The 17,981-nt window shown below is 46.4% G+C and overlaps 1 protein-coding gene across 1 annotated transcript in view; it reads left to right on the top strand.

The window, feature by feature from the left end:
- WWOX (WW domain containing oxidoreductase) overlaps positions 1 to 14,518 on the top strand; it is a 919,793-nt gene extending 905,275 nt beyond the window's left edge. Inside the window, exon 9 of the mRNA XM_004690356.2 lies at positions 13,186 to 14,518. Coding sequence (XP_004690413.1) covers positions 13,186 to 13,374 — 189 coding nt within the window. The 3' untranslated portion in view covers positions 13,375 to 14,518. The remainder of the gene's footprint in view (positions 1 to 13,185) is intronic.
- The last annotated feature ends 3,463 nt before the right edge of the window (positions 14,519 to 17,981 follow it).

The following is a 17,981-nucleotide window of genomic DNA, read 5'->3' as shown; positions in this document are numbered from 1 at the left end:
ATTTACGGCAGGTAAAAGCTGGACACAATCCAGATGCCCAAAACTAGATGATTGATACACAATGAAATATTACTCAGCAATCAAAAAGATAAACTCACACCATCTGCAACATGGATGGGGCTAGAAGGGTTCGTGCTCAGTGACACAGGTCGGAAGGAAAAAGAACAATATTGATGGTTTCGCTCATAGGAGGAATGTAAGAGAAACAAGTAAGACATAGGGGAAAGAAAAAGTGTATTGTGATTACAACACAAAGCAACACAACAAAAAATTTAAAACAGAGGACTGGAACAAGAGAGGGATGAACATAGGGGACTATGGTGATGGGCGGTCAAGTTGGAGGGAATAAACCTTGTTTTAAAATGAACAAGAACGTAAATACATACAAATTAAATAAAAGGAAAAGAGAGCTTTTTAACTGGGACTCCCCACGGAGGGAGGAAGGGGTCCAGGTCCCCACTATGAGGCATGGGGCCTGCTGCCAGGGCTGTCCTCCCCTCTTTTCTGACGACCTAACTCTGCAGCAGTCTTCAAGGACTCCAGAGAGTTCCTTGTGCCATCAAATTAAGTTTGGAAACTTCAATAAAAATGTCCCAGAGGAAACTGTCAATTAATGCATTTACACTGCAGCATCATACTTGGGGAAAAAACACCTTGAAACACAAACACTATTTTCCAACCATTAAAAAGTTTTCGTGCTGCTTGGTTTCCATAGATACCTGAGGTAATAGCCTCCTTTCCCCACTGAAGAGAATCACTCGCTCTTCCTGTTTTTTTGAAACCTTTGTCTTCCGCACTCTCCCCCTCCATCTCCACTTATGAAAACAAACGATAACTAAATTGAAACCTGACAATGACATTAGTCTGAGACAGACAGCTTGATTTCTAGGCTCTCCGGATTTCCTTTCTGTTCCCCTCAAGATTTCCATCCTGCAACAAATGTCACTACCAGCTGGGAAAAGATGGGACATTCTAAATGGATCAGATCATCTCCCCAGTCCATCACAGGCAAGAAAACCCTCAAAAGAGAAACCATGACCCTCTGCTGAATAGCAACTGAGGGCCGAGCACAGGTTAGTCATCTGAGGTCTAGAAGTCAACTCCAGCCCACGGTCCGATTGTTTACAAATAAAGTTTTATTGGAACGCAGCCACAGTCATTTCTGTAAATGCTGTCTGTGCCCCATCAGTGAGTTTGAGTAGCTATATTAGACTTAATGGCCCAATGAGTCCAAAATATTTACACTCTGGCCCACTGCAGTCAAAGTTCACTATCCCTTTGGTTTACTAGAAAGAGCCAGCTTTAGAAACAATGGTTTGTTGCTGTAGGTAAATGTTCATGTCACTATGATTCAGTTTTTGCAACTAAAATATGACAGTACCTCCTCATTGGGCTTTGGGATGTCAAGTGTCTAAACAAATATTTTCACCTTGGATTCTTTTGCCAGCAAAACCCAACCGTGTCCTTCTAAGGGTTCTAGAAGTTCTCTGGGAAATCCATGTAAAGGCACAGCATTTCATTAGTCCTTGTTGCTGGGCCCAGAATGTGTCCACTCTCTTTCCTGCCAGGAGAGAGACCCTGAGTGTGGGAATCTGTCTGGAGAGGAAAAGGTAAATAAAAGAAGCCACAGAATGTAGGAAGAAAACTTTAATTTCATTTCAGCTTTAAAGAGTTTGAGAGGGTTTTTTCCCCCCTTTTAACAAACCAGTTCAAGTACATGCCTTCAGATTATAAAAGTACCTGAAATTGCCTAGAATATCAGCATGCATAGCTTGTTAGTATTTACATATATTTACATAGGGAAACAAGAGCTAGATCTACAGTTATTTACAGTCTACATAGGAGAAGAGAAAGGCAGCCTAATTGTATTTCCTAAAATACATAGATGAACAGTCAGCACATGCATATTTAGATAATATTTGCATGATAGAATGCAATTTAAAGAAAAAAAGACATACCTTTGTAACTTTCTATGCTATGGTGTTGCATAATCAAGGTAATTTTTGTGTTTGTTTGTTTTGTTTCTAGTCTATTTGCATCAAGTGCTTTAAAATGTTCACTAACACCGAGGCAGAATTATTTACCCTGGCAATTAAAGCAACAGCACGCTGGATCATTCCCTACTAACTAGCAACAAGCTGCTGGTGAATGAAATATCTATTGTTTCTCATTACCCATTGACCACCGAGATTTCCCTGTGTAAAGGCAGTGTCTAAGCTATCACCATTAATTATGGAAGTCATATAAATGAGACATTCTCCACAGTATGTTCTAAATGAAATATTAACAAGGCAAGCGTCTTTGAGCCTGAGAAATGATCTGTTGGAGTGAGATTCTCTATCAAAATGCACAAGCCTAATCAGACATGCTCGACTTGCGACCGTGAGGCTGAGCGTGGGGCCTGCCTTCACGATCGAAGCTCCTGCACAATCCATGCTCTCAACTGGGAGTTCACTTTTCACCATGGGGTGGCCTGCTCCCATCAGAAGGCCCCATGGGGCTCCCCCTTCACCCCCACGCCTTTCACAATCCATGTCGTAGCATATGTGACATGTGCGTGAGTGAACTGTCATCATCCAATCTAAACAAACCGTTTGTTTGGAGTTTGCCTCGAAGTCCTGCTTGTGCAGGAAAATAGCTCCGCGTTTCTAAAAGCACTAACGTGGGAAGCAGGCCAGCTCTGGCAAGTGATTTCGTGCAGAAGAACCAAGGGGAAATTGCCTGTGTCACCTGTACCTGGAACATTTTCTTTGTACTGTTGCATTAGAACTGAACCCACTAATTCTGCCTGGTGATCATTTCCAAGGCTTATTTCAATATACATGGCAAATACAGAGGCATACATTAACATACAGTCTATAGAGCTAACTATAACAGAGGTTAAAGAAGTAGAATAAAAATGTAAAATGTTTCAAATTAACGTGCTGCACTTGTTTTATCTCGTATAATCACGCACTCGTCCTTCAGCCCCAGCACCGAGTAAGCCTGGTTGGAAAATTTCAGTAACGGCCCATTGGGTGTGTCACATACAAAAATAGCCCATGTATGTGACCCCTCTGCTTAGCCATTTTGAACTAACTGTGGAACAATGGACACCCCAACGCAGCCTTCCACCCCTGCAAACGAGCCTCCGATGCGAAGGGAACCCGTACCCCATCAGAGTGGGCACTCCAGGCAGCACTGAGTGTCACACCCTGAGGAGGGGGGTCATCAGGGAACACAAGACACAGTGAAAAGTGTATTCTTCTGTTCTTTTCTTTAAAAAAAAAAATAGATTTCATTTCTTTGTGCATAGAAGAACTTGGCTGTTGGCCACAGGTGTTACGGGGATGGTGGTAAGAGGATTCACCAATGGCAGGGTGGGGAGCAGAACAGGCAGATATACTGAAATATACTGCTGAGGGGAGCAGCGGGGAGACAGGAGAGGTCTGCTGTGCCACATGGGATTGGACTTCTAACATGGTGAAGTGACTGCAGATATTTTGATAGCACTGATACTTTAACCCTACACCACCAGAGAGGGCATCTGTTACTTTCAATGAAAGCAATGCTGGAGCCTGGTCTGATCTAGAATATCTTTGGCAGAGACAACTGGAAGAAGGTGCATAAGGATGGATGATATTGCCCAGTTAAGTTAGACTTGGCCATCCCTTCTCCTTCCCTGGCTAGGGGTCACCCCCACCCAGAAGAACATGTCTGGAGTTTCACAACAGTCACAGGCCTGAGAAGGTGAATTTAATCTAAATATTACTATCTGCTTGTTTGAGACCGAATGCTAACCTGCCTTTAGCAAACACCAAACAACACAAAACAACAAAAGCCGGTTTCCTTATGGCAAGAGTCCAATATCCTACCACCTCATCGACTCCGTTGGTAGACGGATGCTCCCCATTTGTGTGGTCAGGCATCTGAGTGAGGTCTACAGCGGTAGTCTTCAACCCTCCTTCACAGGTGTGCACATATCCCCTCTTCCCTGATCCTCACTCCTAGCTCAGTGTGACAGGTCAAGCTCACCTGTGAGTTAGCGAAACCCCTAAAGGCTCTGTAGAGTCTGCATTTGATACCTACACAAGTTCTGCATATGCCTAAGCCTTATCACTTAAAATCTTTAGCGGAACCAACAGTTAGAAATATGTAGGAATAAATTTGCTAGAAATGAATTGAGGAGAGATCAGAGTTTTCTATGAAAACTTGATGTCCTGTGGAAGGTATAGTGTCCAGGAGGCTGGACTCCTCTTGCAGGTCTGTGAACTTGCAGGTGGGGTTGCTCAGGTTCCACTGGTTTTCGATGTGCCTCTGTGCGCACTTTGAAAAACCTATGATCCTTGAGGAGCTTTCTTAGTGGTGCAAATGGGGCCCCTGGAGGTGGCATTTGTAATCAGGTGACCTTTTTGTTAAGGGTCGTTTGCAACTGGATCTTCTAAGCTGGTGCTGAGTCTTCATTTTTGCTAATCCGAGTGGATATAACTTCAATTTAGCTCAATGACTAAGTCAACAAGGGGAAAATCTCTTAACATTTCTGAAGCAAATGCATAACGACACACACATTTAACGCTCGGCCCTGTCAGATCGTCCGCCATGGCCAGGTATGGCTTGGTGAGAAGGCAGCAAGCTCTCGGAAGGACTTTCAGCCAGGGGGAACAGCGTAACAGGGAGTGGAGCAATAAGCAAACACAAGTGTGGCCTGTCTGGGAAGAAGCTTCTGTAGAGATGCTGAGTGGACCGATCCACCTCCAACTGGCATGGTTGGTAAAGCAGGGCCGGGTTGCATCGCAGCTCTGCAGAGCTAGCCAGCTGTAAGTGCTGGGTACAACCAGCCATGGGTGCCACCTGAAACGCTCCCGTCAACAACCACTCACTAGGAAAGCATGATGCGGGGATGCAAGTCATGGCTGGCCAGCCAGGACCCTGATGGGCAGTTCAGTTATATGAGCATCACATGGGACGGGAGGGTAACTGTTAGGCTGTGGTCACCCCAATGGGGAGGATCCGTGAACTCCCTCCTGCACCAGCTATGTTAGTGTGACGAGTGGGGTGTGTGGTACAGTCCTCCTCTAAGGGGGTGTTGCCAGATGTAGGGAACAGGTCCCCTTGCTTGTTTGTCAACATCACAGACATAATTGCTGATTGTTTTGGAGGAACAGAAGGGAGCCCAGCACCAAGGTGCAAACACCGAGTTGCACACCCTTGGAGAACTGGCAAGCGAGTATCCTTGGGGGAGTTGTAGGTAAGCAGAGGGTGTGTGGACGCAGCGGTGCATCCCTGGTATCTGGGCCTGCCCCTCTTCTCCACCAGGGCCCTGGGACAGATTCACCCGCGCAATTCAGAGCTGCTGCCCTGGTCACTGCTCCCGCATCCGAGAAGTGCCTGCTATGCTCAGCAGCCTCCAGAGCATGGCAGATGCCTAGCGTGTTTGAAGGGCCGCCTGACTGCCTTCCCTCCCCACCACCTCAATTCCCACCACTCCATTCCTGGAATCAGTTTGGGAATGATGCCCACTTCGGAAAGGGTCGTTCTCCCTGCCCTGGAGACCCTAAGCCCAGCCTCAAGTCCAAGACACCTGCCCTAACTTGCTCTACTTTCCACACAAATGGACTCAAGCTGCGTTTGCTGGCCTTCCCCCTCAGCGTGCCAGTTGGCAAGCAACCTTAGGACATCTACTCCTCTCAAAATCACTGACAGCAAATAATCACGGCAAAGTGTCTATTTTATGGCTCATCATCATGTCCACTTAAAACAGGGATCTATTCTTTTCAGTAAACAGGCGATGTAAAACAGAGAAAGCTGGAAACTAAACATTGTGTGACATGTGCTTATTCAAACGGAAATAACTGATGCTGGACCAATATCAACACGTAATGTTGATTTTCATTATCATGTGTTGTTTACCAGAAACCTCTGTACCTGTTTTCTTTTTTAAAGAGTCAATATTCGTTTGTATTCTGCACTGACAGTTACAAATTGATGGCGGCCAGTTCTAAAAAAAACAGTGGTGAGACGCAGCTACTTGACATTTTCCTCCAACAGAGGGGTGTGGAAGGATGGGTTAGACTTCAGGGCCTCCAGCAAAAATGCACAGCAGCTACCTTCTAAAACCCACCTTTCTGCAGTTGAGGACTGTGCCGGAAATCTAACAAATGCCCTCTGAAAGATGATGATGCACGCTTATTACCCAGATAGTCTTAACTTAATCCCCAACAAGAATCCTGGGTCATTTCACATCTACCACAAAGACGGATGGCATGCTTCCCCTCTGACAGCTCACAAATGTTTGACTAGATCGGAAATGGCATGCAGGCCTGACGAAAGATTCCAGACACCCGCAGCCTGGTGTCACCCACGCCTTGCTCATGGCCATTGCTCTGGCACTGAGACGTGACGCCCCAGTACCCACGCCTAGTGACTGCACACAACCTAATGCCTTCTGATAAATTGTTCTTTAAAAATCGTTTAGGGGAACTCACAGCTCCAGCCAGTGTTTACATGTCAAGGTATTGCTATTATTTGATCATGATGGATCAGTAAGCAGGTGGTAACCAGTAAGGCATCACTTAGCTATTCTGAAAGGGAGTTGTTAACATTATTTCCTTTACATGGCTCTTCCATCTTCCCTAAGTGATGTACTGCTGCCCCCCAAAAGTGGCACAAAAGCCACTTGACGGTGATTAAAAGGCTTTTTCAAAGTTGTTGATTTCTTTTGATTTCAGTTTAAAATTTTTATCTTGTTATCAGTAGATATGGCTTATTGACTTAATGCAATTTCTCTAATATGACTCAGTGTTCTGATGATAGGCAGACCCGTAAAGCTGCTGAGCCAAAAATTAGGGCTTGTGATGCAACTGTGGTCACATCTTATCATACAAACATTTCACTCAGAGACAGTCATTAGTACCAAAAGAGAGTTCCCAGAGAAACCAAAAGGGTGGTGATCTTGGGACAAAGACACTGTCACTGCTTGGTTATCCAACTAGAGGGGAACATGAGACAAGTGCCATGATAGAGTGTGAATCAGAAAGACTGGCTGTGCTCAGTGGGGACTGCTGATGTGATGAGCAGCAAGAACAGCTGGTCTCTGCTCCACCCCTGTGGCCCCATGTTCCTCCACAGGAAGATTCCACAGAATGGAGCTACCACATGTGACAGGACTAAGGCTGTGTATCATCCCTAATCCTAGAGTCACAGGAACCAAAAGCCAGTTCTTGATAAAAGACTGGACCTTTCCAAAATGGATAGTACCTAAATGTAGTTTTACATGAAATGAGGTCAATCACAATTGCTTTCAGATTCCAAGAAGAAAAATGCATTAGGGGTAGTCAAACTTGGATTTAGGAGTGGATTCTCTCACCTCCCAGGAGCTGATGGCAAAGATCTACTCCACTAGTGAGTCTTACCAAACTTTCAAAGATTAACTAGGACCTATGCTTTCAAGCTCTTGCAAAAAGCTGAGGAAGAGGGAGATTCCCCAAATACATTTTATGAGGCCAATAGTACTTTGACACCAAAAGTAGATAAGGATATCATAAAAAAAGAAACTACAGACCTATAGCCTTGTTGAACACAGATGCGTAATTTTCAACAAAATCTTAGCAAAGTGATTTCCACAAAGCATGAAAAGGATTATATATCATGACTGAGTGGGATTTATCCCAGGAATGCTCCAACATCTGAAAATTGATCAGTATAATTCACCATATCAACAAAAGTAAGACCAATAGGATTATCTCAGTAGATGCAGTAAAACATTTCTTAAGACTCAATGTCTATGTATGATAAAAAAAAATGAAAAAATGAAGTACTATAAACCTACCTCAGCATAATGAGGGTCACCCATGACAACTCTGTAGCTAGCAGCATACTTGGTGGTAAAAAACGAAAAACTGGCCCTCCCTGGTGGCGCAGCGGGTTAAAGCACTGCACTGAGAAGCTGAAGCCACTTCCGCATGAGTTCAAATCCTGCCTGCCCCGGAGGAGACCACATGGCGCGGCAGACCTCTCCTGTCTCGCCCGCTGCTCCCCTCAGCAGTGTACTTCGTCGATCTGCCTGTTCTGCTCCCCACTCTCTCTGGTGAAGCCTCTCACCCTCCAAGCCTCTGGCCTGTACCCCAGTTCTGTATGTACAAATAAATAAATCTTAAAAACAAACAAACAAAAAAAAAAAACAAAAAAAAACTAAAAACTTCTCTTCAAAGATCACTTTCCCCACTATTTTTCAACACAGTGATCAGGCAACAGAAAGACATAAAAGTATCCAACTTGGGAAAGAAGTATAATTATCTATGTATGTAATAATGTATAATGTCTTTGTTTCCATGTAACACACCTAGAAAACACTCAGAACACCACTAAAATACTATTAGGAAAAATAACAACAGTCCAGTGGCAGGTTATAAAATCAAGTCAAAAACAGACTGTACTCCAGATGCAAAGAATGAACTAGAAGAGAAGAGTATTTTTACTACTGCATCAAAAAGAAAAACCTAGGAATAAACCAGAAACAAAAGATGTGTACAATGAAAAAAATGAGGCATTGTTAATCAAAAATGCAAAAAGAAAAAAAAATGGAAAGACATTTTCTGCTCAAAGGTTAGAAAAATGCCCATTGTTAAAATAGTCATCTTACCATAGGCAATATACAGACTTAATGCAATTCCTATTAAGTTTCAACTACATTCTTGCAAAGGACATTGAAAAAACAGCACTGAAGTTTACATATAACAGCAAAAGATCCCGACAGCCAAAAAAATCTTGACCAAAGGAAAAAAAAAAAAAGAAAAAAGAAATGGATATCACACTCCCAAATTTCAAACTATAATGCAAAGCTACAATGATTAAAATAATATGATATTAGAATAAAAACCAATGGAATAGCATTCAGAGCCCAGAAATAAATCCACACTCACATAGACAGTTCAACTATGACAAAGGGGCTAAGAGTATACAGTGGCAAAAGGAAAATCTCTTTGAGAAATGTTGCTAGGAAAACTGGACGCCTACATGCAAAAGAATGATCACTTCATACCATATTAAAAAAAATAATCAAGTAGATTACATTTGGATGTAAGACCAGAAAGCGTAAAATACATAGAATAGGCAAAACATTCCATTACACTGGTTTCCATGACATCTTTGGGGAGCTGACTCTAACAGCAAGGGAAATAAAAGCAAAACACAAGTAGGGCCACATAAAGTTAAAAAGCTCTGCACAGCAAAAACAATCAAAAAACAAAAAACAAACAAAAAAAACACCCTACCATCATTAAAGTGAAAAGACACCCTATTGAATGGGGAAAGTATATCTACAGAAAACATACACAATGCAACAACCAAATAAAAGTAAATAAATGGACAGATGAGCAAAATAGACACTTAACCAAAGAAGACATACAAATGACCAACAGGCACAAGAAAGTAACAGTCATCATCACTTATCACATCAAAAGCGGTAACAGCCACGATGAGGTATCCTTGCACAACTGAAAGACTAGCCCATATGGAAACAGCCCAAGTGCCCAAGGATGGAGGAACCAATCATAAACATGTCGTCTACATTTACATGGAATACTATTCAGGCATAAAGAGGATGCACTCCTGCTGTTTGGGACAACATGAATGGAGCTGGACAGGTTAATCCTAAACTAAGTAAATCAGAAGAAAGACAAATATAGAATGGTCTCACACATTGGAGCTGGAGTAATGTAACAAGGGGCAGTCAACATCAAACACCAGTGACCAAAAAAATTGAAGCACCCAGAGGGAAAAGGTGGCAAGCCCACAGAACAAGGTACCGGGCGATAGGCAGGGTGTGGAAGTAGACATTTTGGAGAAGTTTGTACCTACAACCCCCAGAGAAGATACAATACTGCAAACCTACTTTTCTTCAATAAACATCATTTGGAAAGGGGAGAAAAAATGGCCCATATCAAAAGGCCAAAAACAAGTGTTGATGCCTCATGCCATCAGTGGGAATGTAGAAGGGTCTGCCCATGTGGGACACAGTATTGAGGCTTCTCACAAATATGAAAAATGGACCATAAGACCTGGCAATTCAAACCCTCAGTGTCTCTACCTGAAGACCATAAAAAACACGTTCACTGTTTCCACGTTCACTGCAACACTGCTTACAGTAACTGACTTCGGGAAAGAAACTAAGAGCCTGAGGACAGATGGGTGCAATAAGATGATGTGGGATAAATGCATATACATAATGCATATACCCAAGGCTGCCTTACTGGAACAAACAAACAAACAAACAAAGATGAACTCTTGCCACTTGAGGTAAGACGGATGGAAATGTAGAGATTATGCTATGTGATACAAGTCAGAAAGAGAAAGACGTACCAGATGACTTCACCACGTGTGGAATATAGAAAAACAAAAGATCAAACAAAAACAAACCCCAGAAATCTGACTGTAGAGTTGAGGCTACCACAGATGGAGGCGGAGAGTAGGACGGAGACAGGCCCAGAGGACGTGGTGAGGACAGTGGGTGCTTTGGTGGGGGTGTGAACTTGTTCCTCTCAATCACATACAGTGCTGTAAACAAATGTATTCATTAATTCAGTTTTTTGTGTGTTTTTTTTTAAGTTAAGTGGAAATCCTAGACATAGCCAGGAAATGGTCCCGAACATCACCTCTTGAATTCTGCTATGTTGTGAGGCCTTAGATGTTGTTTGACATGTTGTGAGGCCTAGATGCTGTTTGACTTGAGTTAGCGGGACGAGCACCTCAGTTGCTCCAGCCTTAATTAAGAGGTCCTTTGCTTCCCCTTCCCCACATGGCATGAAAAAGACTCAGATAAAGTACTCAGAATTCTTTAGATAAATGCGGGGGGAGGGGGGGGGTAGGTGCTAAGCTCAGGGTTGTTAGGAATAACACTCCCGTGAATGTGTTTCCATTACACTTGAAACCACGCAGGTCAATGACAAAAGCAGCAACTGAGTTCAGGAAAGTAACTGTTTGTGGGAGCAGGTACCACGGGTTTGAGGAGGTAACAGACCAACTGCTATTGAATTAGGTTTAAGTTCTGACAGAGGTTCAAATTCTGAACTAAGGGGAAATGCCCCCTACACTGATTATCATCAGAACCCAGGTCTCTGGCCACAGCACCCCCACACTAGTCCCCCCATCCTTTCACCTGACCACAGTTGGCCATTTGGGTTTCGCACAAACTCACACATGACTGCCAACCCCAACATGGACACTCCTGCAAACAAATGAACAAAGCCCGAGTTTGTTTCTCAGAACTTTCCTCAAGGTAGAACACACCTTAGACGCTGATTCTCACAAGAACCTCTGTTCCTACGGATTCTAGATGCCATGTGAGCTAAACCTTGGGGAAAAGGTGTGTATGGGGGGATGTTGGGGGGTGGTGGTGGTGAAGGCTGTAGGGTCAGAAAATGGCAGGCTTTGGGAGGGGAAGAAAATGCATTTCCTGCTCAAACACCCTTCCCTTCTCTCCTGGCTCTTCCCATCGTTGTCGGATGAGGGGCTCCACAGGGCACCCCCTTTCAAGCCTCCATCTCAGTCTCTTTCAGTCTCACTCACATCTGCCTCCCCATCCAGGCTGTTTTGACCACTAGATGCAGCACTGAGTGCAGACGGGAGTGGAAATGGGGGCATAGGCCCTGCATTATTATCTTGCGGTCTGGGGGATCTGGGCTATCATTCACAGGTGTTTAAGCAAGACATCCTTTTGTTTTGGTTTTAGCCCAAGGGCGGTTTGTGGCCCTTTTTCAAAGATCCCAGCCTGGCCTCCCAGGGGTATCCTCTTCTCTGCTCCAGCTCCTCCATAGTGAGCCGCGCCGCGAGAGTCCGGCCTGGCATCCTCGTGTGCGCCCGCGCATGCAGCACACGCTCTGTCCAGGGCGCCCACTCTGGGCACCCTTTGTGCAGGACTCTCGGGACTCCCTGATACTGCACCCCGAGACAATAAATCAACAGCCGCGAGAAGAGGGGGCCTGTGCTTGTCCTTCTGGCGGGTGCTACTGCCCCAAGGCCTCTCTAAACACAGCTCACTGAAACCGTTTCCTACCCCTTTCCGCAGGACCGTGGCTCCTCGTGCGCCCTGGGTCTCCGCTTTCCTTCAGGAGGAGTTGACTTTGCTCTGCTCCAAACAGGCGGGGGACACAGGAGCAAGCTGGGCCCGCACCCTGCGTCGCCATCTTGGCCGACTTCCTTTCCCGGCCTCTTGCACGGCCCCTCCCAATCAGTGGGTAATGAGTTGCCGCTGCCAGGGCTGTGATGCGCGTAAATAAGCGTGAGATGCGGGGCAACGGTACTGCTTTTAAATTAGAGCCTCGCCTACCGTGTCTCTACGACCACCAGCCTATTAGTTTTCATTATGGCTTGCAAAGCAGAGCGAGTTCTGGCCGTCTTTACAGCAACCCTACTGGCCTGCATCAGGCAGATGATAGGGTTTCCCTCGCACACAGCCCTGGCCCCAGCACCAGCCGTTCCTGCAAAGGTGAATCCGTTGCACTGGCTGCAACGCGCCTTTGGAAACGAGCTGGGAGCAAATGTGGCCGCTTCGCCACAGCCCGGTCACAAATACAGGACAAACATGACAATCGGGATAAGGGTTTCCGCAGGGTCAGGGGGAATTCACAACTGTGCCGTGTGTCCACAGGGGGCATGTGAGTGGCAGCGTGTGTGTGTGCTGAGTCCTCCCAGCAGCACCGTGGCCATGGCACAAAGGAAACCTCGCCACCAGTCGCACCTGGCTTTTCTATCCGATAGGTCATTACCAGAATGGTCAGTTTAATTCAGACACAAAGTTCTAGAAACATTTTGGTATCAAATTACATGATGCACTGAGAAGACAAGGGTTTTCGTTGTATTTGTTGTTGTTGTTGTTGTGTGTGTGTGTGTGTGTGTGTGTGTTTGAAACGCTACCATCTTTTTCTCCTTGCTGGGAAGCGACATCTACCGCGATTTATTGATAAGTGCGTTTACTCTGGGGGCCTTTTCCTTTCTGTGATGTAAGGAGTCACACCAGGTTTATGAGCAGAGTTTATGAACTCATTGTTCCAGAATGGTTGCAGCGTTCTTTTTACAGTCTGGTGCTCTGGGCCTAGCCCCCTTCCAGGTGCTGAGGTCTAGCCCTGAGCTGGGTGGGGAGAGGCGCGCGCACCCCCAGTTATCAGAAGAGAGTCCCCTGACGGTCTCTGCTTTCTTTTCTGATTCCAGCAACAGGGAGCCGCCACCACCGTCTACTGCGCTGCCGCTCCGGAACTCGAGGGCCTGGGAGGCATGTATTTCAACAACTGCTGCCGCTGCAACCCTTCCGCCGAAGCCCAGAACGAAGACACGGCGCGGGCCCTGTGGGCGCTCAGCGAGAGGCTGGTCCAGGAGCGATTAGACAGCCAGACCACCTAAGGGGTGGCCGCAGCGAAGAGAGATGGGCACATCCCCACCGCCAACCCTATGCACCCATGGGCTTAATTGCCAGCCTAGACCCCTTCCGACCTGTAACCTGGGCGGGGACATGAGGTCCGTGTCCCTCCCATCAATCCGCCACAGTAGAAGAAATAGAGTAGTTGCAATAGCGTGAAAAATATTAGGTACCAAGGGGAAGTGCAGAGTGCAGGTGTGACAGGACAATCTCTTTGCTGGGGGCGATGTAGGCTTGGATCCCTTTGCTTCCATAGTGGTGGTCTGTTGACAGTGAATTTTCACTTGGCCTGTGGATTTCTTGTGTCCCTGCAGAAGCACAAATGGTTCTCGGTCCCCGTTCAGGATAGCCGGTGTCCCCCATCCCACTCGGTTACCACCCCACCACCACCACAGCCTGTCCGCAGCCAGGAGCTGGCTTTCTCCTATTTAGGACAGAAAAATCAAGTGTTCATCCTTCTTGGTTACATGGATCTAAGAAAGCCCTGTTTCACTCATCCTCACCAGGTGTGAGTGGGCTGGAAAGCTCCCTGGGAGAATTCTACACCTTGGAGGTGGCACTTGGCAATGGGTGGCACAGAGGTAGTGGGTCGCAAACACATGGGTCCATGGGCTCCCTTGCCAAAGCTATACAAAAAATTCTTTAGAGATTATAACAAACACATTTTGCAAATCATTCCCTAGATACCTTGACAGGTGGCAAAGGAAGCTCTGCGTCCTTAAGAATAAGCAGGATCTTTGGAGGGAGGGGCAAAGTCATTCTCTCGTTCTTCAGACAGTTTCTAGAAGCTTCCCCACACTAGTCAAGGCCTCTTAGTCCCGCTTCAGTGTTCTGCTTAGCCTTCCTCTTATCCGCCCATCTTAAGCTTAATAAAAGAACATGCTTGAGTATTGTCACCTGAAGTCTATATTGTTTCTTTCAATGTTTGTTTCAGTTTTGGTTTTTTGTTGTGTGTGTGTGCATTTTTTTTTTTTTTTTAGAAAAGAAATCTAGAGAAAAAAATAAAGCGCTTCTTGTCGACGCCAGGAAAACACCATTGTTGTTTCTTCTCTGAGTATGTTTTGTTCTTGTGCTTTGTGGCTGTCTGTGGGCCGAGCTGTCTCACGCGATGAGCATGCCAGCTTCGTATTTTCTGTGAAAGAAAGAAAGAAAAATGTGACTATCGCTTACCTTCACCCGGAGCGATTTGGTTAGTACGTCCAGTGGGTAATTTCAGCTCCCCATCACCAGTCTCCTCTCCCACGATCAGTTTCATGGGGATGGGGGATTAGCCCCATGGTCGAGGAAGGGGTTCACCTGAAGGCGCCTACCTATTCAGTTTTCATCACTTACAGCTTAAGTTTCAAATCCATCCACCCAGAGGTAAGGGCAAAGGCTTCTGCTGACATGCGAGGGCAGTGGGGAAGGGTGTAGGGACTGTTGCCCCCTGGCACCCGCAGGACCCCCGAGCCTCTGCTCTGGCCACAGTGCTCTCTACCATCACTACTTTTCCATGGCCGCTATATTCCTCCCTTACAGAACCCTTACAATCACAGCTCCCTTAATGTCACTCTTCTGACCTGAGGCCCCCAGTGTTTTTAGATTAACAGTTTGTAAACGCAGCCTTCACACATCTCCCCCAGGGTCCACACCCTCCCCCATGGGCCTCTCTCCCCAAACTCTGTCCTCAGCCAGGACCGGCTCTGGCCCCTTTGAGAAGTGCTCTCCAGGCTTTTTGCTTTCACACTCATCGCAAACCCACAACCTCTATCACAGGTGAGATGAGCCGAGGTGAGATGTATGGGTGCTCCCTGAACTCACACACGCTATAGCCGCCCCGCTGAGCCCATCCGGATGGAAAGAACCCGCCTCCTCCATCCGCACAACTGCAGTAAATGAAAGGTCATGTTAAGCCACCTCCTTTCAGGATTACTTGTTACACAGCAACATCTCACCCATGGAGTCAAGTCCAAGATTCTTGGCTTTTACTTCAACCAGGCGTTCTCTCCTAATCTAGTCCCCAGCTCTGATCTCATATTCTAGCACTTTCTCCTCAACCAGGCTCTACCCAGACTCTCTTCTTGTGTTCCTGTTGGCATTTCCCATCATGCTTTCCATCCAGAGACTGGCTTGGCTCTCTCCACTGCACTCTGCTCTCTGCTCCAGCAAGACCCCTTCCTGCGGAGGTGACATTGCTGGCATTGCATCTACAGGGATGTCCCCAATTGCCCACCCCTTACCCTTTGTTGTTCTCCACCATGCTTGCCACTGCTGGACACGCTCTGTGTCTATTTCCTACCATCCCTTTCCTTGCCTGTGAGATTTGTCTGTTTTGTTCATGACTGTGGGCACTTAGCAGTGCCCATCACCTAGCGGGCACGGAATAAGTGACCATTGAAGACAGGTGCGTAGGTACTGCCTACACTAAGATAATTTGCATCGTTGTCAGAATAATTGTGAACCATTAAATGTGCTGCAAATTGCATCGTTATAGCTAACACAACACAGCCTTACAGGAGGCCCCTCCTCCCTTGCCGGTCTCGTGGATGGGGAAACTGAGGCCAGAAGGCGGCATACCCAGCCATTGTCCACACAGCTCAGAAGCAGCAGAGTGCCCACGCACACCCAGTCAGGTGTCTTCCCTCACCCATGCAGACACTTCTAGAAATTTCACAGGACCTTCCTGATAGAAGGTACCATCTTCGACTTTCACTCTAAACAAAGAAGTCGCTCCATGACTCTAGCTAAGATCGAGGTGTGGAGCAAAGCTTGAAATCGAGTTTGGGCAAAGAAGACTTTGGGGTGTAGTCAGCCAAGTGATGTAAAAAATGTCAAGAGCACCAAGGCAGGATCTGCTGCCTGCTTCCTTGCACATGAGGCTCCATCCAGTTCCCAAAGGGCCCTGTTTAGGCAGGTGAGATGCAGGAACTTGACGGGAGGAGGAAATATCCCCCAGACTCCAGAAGCTTCCTGAGTCACACAGACTTCCCCTCATGGAGTGTTCCATGGTGGGAGTTCAAACTTAGGGCAGTCCCTGCCCGCTTGTGACTGACTATTCAGGTGTTTTCTGCACCAACCTTCTCCCTGTACAAAGCTGCTCAGGTCGCTCTCCTCCCAGCCTGCCCACCCGCGGCCGTGCAGGCCTCGCTTTGACAAGCCTGTCCCTGTCGGGGGCAGGTTTCTCTGCCCGCTGTGTCTATTCAAGCGTCCTTTACTTTCCTCCACTTTCTGTAATACACTTGCCCTTTTGAATATAAAAAAATAACAACAGTGTTCGGGGTAACTGCCCCTAGAGTTTGTATCTTGGCTTTTCAGTGTACAAGGTGCTAATCAACTTTATCAAAAGATTCTCTGGTTACTGGAGGATCAGCTGAGGCCTTGGACAATGGCCAGGCTCCCTGTCCCCTGTATCCCAAAGATGCTCCATCAGACGCTGCTAGAACTAAATCTGTAACCAGGACCTTATCTCGTACTTTTTGAATTTCATGGGGAATTCCGGGAGAGCAAGTGGGTGGTGTGAAGCCTTTCTCCTTGTTTGAGCTTATTTTCCGTTTGAGCCAGTCGCGACCGTGACTGATGCATGGATGGATATAAGCAGAGGTGTGACACACAGGTGCTCCGGTGGATATGTGCTATGCACCTTAATTATACAACAGTGAACCTCCTCAACCATCGTCACTGTCACAGCTGCAGAGACAATTTCCTGAATCGCTTCCATGTGCCAGGTGCTGGTCCAGGCAAATCCACCCATCTCTGTGTTTGTGTTTAAAGGACGAAACTACCTGCTGTAGGAGCCGATGAGTAGCAGGTCAGGATTCGAATCCAAGTCTATCACTTTCCAGCCCTCGCACCCAGAGACACAGAGACCAGAGAGCTCTGCATGTTACGCTATCCGCGGGGTGACTTACTCCCAGGGAAGACTAGCTGGCTTCCTGCCCAAGCCTGCCTAGGCTGTCCCAATACCCAGCGCCTGCTGTAAACTTTAGAAACCATCCATGCACCTGCTGTGCATGCAGCCATCTTTGCTTCCTACACCACGGCCTTCTGTTCCAGTTAAGTACTGTGGCCAGGCCTGATTTCCCTGGGTTTTTTCTTCTCTAGACTTCTCCACATCACCAATGTCATCGAGTCCACCACAGCAGAAGAGGCAACCAGTTTCTCTCCGGTCATTGTCTTTTAAGTTGTTCTCCCTTCCTAAGTGTCTTTCAACTCCAAAGGTAGTCTGTTTCTACTTTTGCAGCCGAGCAAGGGATCCCTTTCTGCAAGAAATTAAAGCAATGACTCGCGCTGTGGCTTGTGGTTTTGCTCTTTAAAATGGGGTGATGGGTGGTTTTGTTTTGAACTTCGACGAAGGAGGCCTGATTACTTTCATAAAGGTCAGGATTAGGCCAGAAAGACAGGGCTTACAAAATGGCTTCCTGTGTGGGCCACTAGGAAGTGCAATTTCTAGAAGTTGACATTTACATAAAGTATCTAAAACAGCAGCACTTACGGACGGGTTAACTCTTTGTGCCTTTCGAAAGATCCAGGCACATTAGGTTGAATGCATCTTAAGACCCCTAGGAGTACAGAGAGCTATCACGCCCATGCTCCCTACGAAAAACTGGCTTGC

This window comes from Condylura cristata, unplaced genomic scaffold (assembly GCF_000260355.1).
Source record: "Condylura cristata isolate star-nosed mole 26May11 unplaced genomic scaffold, ConCri1.0 scaffold00028, whole genome shotgun sequence".
Lineage (NCBI taxonomy): Eukaryota > Metazoa > Chordata > Mammalia > Eulipotyphla > Talpidae > Condylura > Condylura cristata.
This window is presented reverse-complemented; position numbering and strand designations above follow the sequence as displayed.